A 6,000-nucleotide genomic window follows, 5' to 3' on the forward strand; every position below is an offset into this window, starting at 1 on the left:
GCTTCCTTTAATATTTTTAGGTTGATTATATTTATTTCTCTATTGGGTATGGCTTTTTCAATAGTTTTCGGTAGTGTTAATGTTTTTGAGCGCTCGTTTTTCTCTAATGTGTGTCTTAAAGTAATTAATTTAAAGTAAGTAATTTAAGACACACATTAGAGAAAATGAGCGCTCAAAACCTTATCACTACCGTATTTTTTATGGGCTATCACAAACCCATATTGGTATGATGATGATAATACCACAAAATCTGCAAAAATTAAAAATAAAAACTGTAATGACCAAACGACAGTAAGTCTATTCCATTATCTAGAATGAATTTTTTATCGTAAAATGAGGAAAGAAAAATTGTATTTTGTAAATATATTGTTACTACATGATTTTTGCTTTTTGTTCTGTATTGCCGATGTCTTAATAGTTTTCTATTGAATAAAATTTCTTTATATTTATCATGATTAAATGTTTTACAACAGATTTTTAAATTCCCTTAGCGATTTTTGTATTTTGTTTATCAAAAATAAAAGAATATATTTTTGGTTTTAGAAAACAAAATTCAATTATCGGTTTCGACAGCATTTCGTCCTTAAAATATCCTAATTTATTTTTGTTCGTTTCGTTATATAATTTGTGAGTTTGGGAATAATTTCTAAAATCAAAAATATCTGTAAACGATTTAAAATCCTCTCGTTTGTATAAATTCGAAGTGTTAGAGAATCCGTGTCTGTATAGGCTACATTAATAATAAATGTACGTTTTCACCATATCTGTTTTTAAATATTTTATAAAATGTTTCATATATATATGTGTAATTTGCTTAATTCTGATATGCAAAAACCTATATAAATAGGTTTGTCTAAAGTTAAATTAGGTTTCTTCATTTTAAAAATTGTGAGATTATCGTTTATAATTTGAAAATTTTCTACAGATGGTTTAGAATCTAAACTATCTGTAGAAAAGTTTTATTTTATAAAATATTTAAAAACAGATATGGTGAAAACGTACTGTACATTTATTATATACCGGCATTTATTATTTGTAAGCTTAATTTAATTTACTCCACAAATTTTTATAATAAATATCAACCGGGAAAATAATTCCAGTATTGAAAATAAAACTATTACTTTTAAAAATTATTTGTAATCTTAATTTACTCTACAAATCTGAAAACAATTTCATTGAAAAATTAATTTTGTGATCAGTGCTATTCAAACCACTACTACTAATGGAATTTGATGTGAATATTTTTCAAACCAACTACAAGTTGTAAGTGTACACAAATAAGCTTGTCGATCTACAAAATTTGCCAAGACCATGTGATCATTTGAACTACGAATATTATCGCAAATGTTTTCGGTTTATCATTATCACCAGAAACCAATCCTTGACTATTGTATATCTTGTGTAGAAAAAAGCAAGATTTCTGTCAAAAATTTCCACACCGTCGTGTAAGGCATGTCTAATTGCGTGATATTGCACTACTGCTGCCACGAGAATTTTCCATTTCGTTCTTCGCTACTGCAGTAGTAACGTCTTTTGTTCTCAGACGTGCAATCGGTTTGCGACCCTGTCCCGATTTCACAGAGAAAGTCCCAGTCTTCTCAAAACGCAATAGTCGAAGGACCTCTTAGTAAACCTTTTAAGCGCAGAAATTACTTATTGTTTTCGTTATGTCGCTGTTTTGTTGATAAAAGAAACGCAAGATCGGATAAAGTGAGCACTGTGACTGTCTACTTACCGAAGAATTGCGAAAAACGTTTCGTGACTCGTTTTATATTGAAATTCACATACGTAGCATGTACATTAACGGAGCAGCAGCACAAATTTTCCCGTAGCGGCTTTAAATTTGCAGAAATCGAAACAGTAAACTCGGTACAGTATATACGGGTATAATAAATGTTGTTTTTCCAATAGTTTAACACCTCTAATTACGATCATCCTGTATTATGCATGCATCTTGTGAGAGAGAGAAACACGTTTAATTTTAAACATTATCGCCTTTCTTCTTCGGTGTTTTGCCGTTATTTAAGATGTAAAACTTTGTAATCAATTTCAAAGAGTTTTTGTATTAATTGAGTGTTACATATATTTTTTTTAGATATTTGAGATTCTATGTACTAATTTTATCGAGTTTAGTTTCTAATCTAGATTTGTACAGTACATATATTACATATACGGGGCATGCCCAAAACATCGAGATATATTTTATAATTGTTTTAAGAATGGCTAAAATAAAAACTTTTTGCTATTAGTTTTGGCTACAGATTTGATATTTTACTATATTTACAGCATGTTTTATCATATTTATTTTGGCTGTTACATCGTTCTTGTTCGGTGTTCTGTCGTAGCGAGCAGCTTCTTAGAACACCATCTTATCCTCCATACTTCCCTGTCTGCTTTCGATTTTAGGTCCTTGTAGCTCATTCCTTCCTTCAGGTCATCTATCACCTTAATTCTTTTCCTTCCTCTCTTTCTTCTGACGATCACCCCATTCCTTAAAGAGCATTTGAGTAGGCTCTCTTCTCTGATCATACGAAAAATCCAGTTTCGTTCTTTTACCCTCTAAAAATTTCGCATTAATTTCTTATTCTTGTTTACTCTCTTTATCGTCACTGTTTATATATTATATTGTAATCATTTGTTTTCATTTTAAACCTTCATTTTATGAATCTATTCAGAGTTATTTTTAAATGATGAAAATTACTCTTTTTATAGCCTACCGATAATACAATATTGTACGAAAGGCAACACACATCATATCATTACATCAATATTTTATTAAATATTACATTGAAGAATTTTTGTGTATTGTATTGTAAATAAAATTTATGAATACTTTCGATAGCCAATTACTAGAGAAAAAGCAAAAACGCTGTATATTCTGCTTTAAAAACCATATAATTTTTTTTGTTAACTTTAATTTTTAAAATTTATATGTCTATAAAAATATAATTTGATTATTTAATAGATAATATATTATAAATATTAAATTTTAATTAGACCTATGTAATTTTACAAATCGTGAGGCAATTTCCCTAATATACCGTATGTAATTAATTAAATAATTTCATTTAAATAATGGAAAATGCAATTTATAACTCACTTCAGTGGCATTTCCACATCCCAGTTCTTCCTGTAAATAAATTTGAATATAATAGTCATAATTAAATCAAATAATAAATTTCACTATTGCAGATATCTTCAACCTTTTTCTGAGGATTCTGTGAGCTGTAAAGACAAGTCCAGAGATCAAGTACAAAAGACTGTTGAAATTAAGATACCTGTAGTTTTATTACGGAATAACAACGGACACAAATCAATGAAAAATTTGCAATTGCGTTTTTGAAAGGTCATCAAAAATTTGGGATAAATTTTATGGCAACCCGCTATTGAAACCTCCTTTAGATATTGGTCGAACAATATTTTGATTTTATATACAGTAGGGCCCATCTAAATGCGATCAATACATTCCAAGATTCCTCGCGTAAGCGGAAATTTGCATAAAATACAAACTGCATTTCCTATACTAACATAAGTATGACACATTTTTATATAAATAGGACAAACAAACACTCTACTAACAATAAATGACACGATAACGTAAATCACGAAAATAACATTTAAAAGTTTTAATACTCTTTCTCTCTCTCATTTTGCAAAGTAATTTGCATAAATGAGACAGAAGCATTATTGATAACACGCCGACAAGACACGTTACAAGCGAGAACTCCGGACAACATAGCTGCCAGTAGACCTTCTCCACAATACTCCCTCGAAAGATATTAATATACCCGTATAATATATTTGTAATAAAAATTTTCAGTGTTTTCAATTTATTTCATAACATGTCTGCAAATATCCGCCAATTCCTCAATATCCACACTTTCCTCACAGCAGTTAAATTATTCGCAATTGGGGAAATTTCGAGGAAAAGAGCGAGGTGGATCCTAGAGTTTAGTGAAAAACAAAGGAATGAATCGCAGTAACGCTTTCCCAGAACGAATGTGTCTAAGCGAGATTCTGAGAGACTTCATGAATCCTGAAAAATGGCACGCAGTTAAGAATTTTTATTTTACGTATTTTTCATTTTTTTTGGATTGCCAATGATGTAAACCTGAAACCGCGTATGGGTGGGTTTCTATTATACTTTACTATCGAAAGGATTTTTTTCTCATAAGTACTGTACTTGGACAAAAATTAAAAAATATCCCTCATGAAAACTTCTTAAACTTTTAAAATTTTCTTCCGGAGGGAGATTTGTAAAAGTTTAAATAGCTTTAAATTAGTTAATTAACTAATTATTAATTAATAAATAACTCGTTATTAATTAACCATTTGAATTTTTACAATTCAAATGTTGATGATAAAACGTATCGGTAAAAATGAGCTACATGGGCCAGATAAATAGGCTTCGGGGGCGGTAGGTGGAAGATCTCCTGCAACAGTGAAGAAGCAACATAAAATTATCTTTTTACACATAATATTAGAACGTAGATTAAGAAAATTTTTCTTTTGTTAAATAATTATGATCGAATGTGATTACTTACATAAAGATCCAAAATTTCTTTGGAATATTCCGTGTTCTGAAATTACAGAAAAATAAAATAAATTTAAATTGAGGTACATTTTATCATTTCGCAGAAAAATCACATTATCAGAAGTCGGAAATGTCGAACTCATGATACTGGCGCCCGATTGATCGAAACGTACCACACGACCCGAATGGCGTCCTCCGATCGATCGAGTTGAAATTATATCACATGCTCACTTTCGACCAATCGGGACTCAAGACGGCTACGAGGTCATAATTCAATGTGATGGCAGATACAGAGACGAGGCGTCACAACTTACGCGATGTCGTAATATACCTTAACTAATCACAACTTTAATATTTTACAGTATAATTTTTATAGGTACGAACGCGTTAACTGGTTGAATACCATTAGTCAAAATAAGTCGGAAAAGACTGCCTTTTTAGACTAGTAATTTTGCAAAATTATGATTCAAATATCAGAGATTACGATCTACGTTCGAATATCGTCTTATGTAATTATAACTGACAAATCAGATGAAAATCTTATATACTGTAAGGTCTCTTTTTATGCGGAATATTTTTATGCGATTTTGAAGTTGTGCGGTTTGTATTTCATCCAAAAATTTCTTGACAAACATATATATAGGCTTGTTTAGGAAGCCCGCGTATAGACAGTCTCCAAAAATCGTGGAACGCTCAAAGCTCACTCCATTTGTTCCACTGACATATAACGTTTATGGATGTAAAGGACAGCTAGATCTATTTTAATCGCTTTAATTCCTAGCAATTTTTGATATAAATGTAATTAAACATAAAAAATACTTAAAACTGAAAAAAACGAAAGAAATGCGTTAATTTTGAAGAAAAAGCTTCAAAGTTTAACTTCCTTTGCCTTGCCCTTCTGTGAAATATAACACCGATGAGTCATTGTTTACACATCTGGATGACCTTGAACACAGCTGGAGTTGGATTTTCCGGGGCATTCTCATAGACGTTGCGGGAGGACAAGGGTTTAAAGTAGGGTGAACACTAGCTGGCCGTATATTTTTAAATATTTTTTAAAAATTTGGAGACTTAAAAAAACATTCCAAAAATTCAAAAAAAATATTCAAAAAGGTCTTAAGGACCGTGTTTTATGTAACGCTATATAACCTTCCCGAGTTAACTCGGGCGAGGTTAAAATTTTAATTAACTCTTCACATCCAGATGTTAGTGATTTGTTTTTATAGTGAGCTTTTGCAATTCGGGGATTCCCCTTGTATTACTTTTCAATAAAATAAACTGAATTAAGTTTGAATACAAGTTTATTTTAAGCTTTTATATGAATTTCTTTCAGACATTCGAAGTAATTTATTAAGCAGCCTATTTCTTTTAATTTCTGCAAACTTTTTTATGCGGTTTTAAGTTAATTTTAACTCGTTGTTTTGGTTTTATGCGATTTTAGAAAATTACGGAACGTATCCCTACTT

The 6,000-nt window shown here is 30.4% G+C and overlaps 1 protein-coding gene across 1 annotated transcript in view; it reads right to left on the reverse strand.

Annotated features, from left to right (window-relative positions):
• The window catches only part of LOC111641192, a 40,389-nt gene that overhangs the window by 7,886 nt on the left and 26,503 nt on the right, over window positions 1–6,000 (reverse strand). The window contains exons 8-9 of the mRNA XM_023387324.1: window positions 4,545–4,580; window positions 3,101–3,130 (exon numbers count right to left, since the gene is read on the reverse strand). Of these exons, the coding sequence (XP_023243092.1) occupies window positions 3,101–3,130; window positions 4,545–4,580 (66 nt within the window). The remainder of the gene's footprint in view (window positions 1–3,100; window positions 3,131–4,544; window positions 4,581–6,000) is intronic.

Source organism: Centruroides sculpturatus, unplaced genomic scaffold (genome assembly GCF_000671375.1).
Source record: "Centruroides sculpturatus isolate CEXI.00-Female unplaced genomic scaffold, Cexi_2.0 scaffold101, whole genome shotgun sequence".
In the NCBI taxonomy this organism is placed as follows: Eukaryota; Metazoa; Arthropoda; class Arachnida; order Scorpiones; family Buthidae; genus Centruroides; species Centruroides sculpturatus.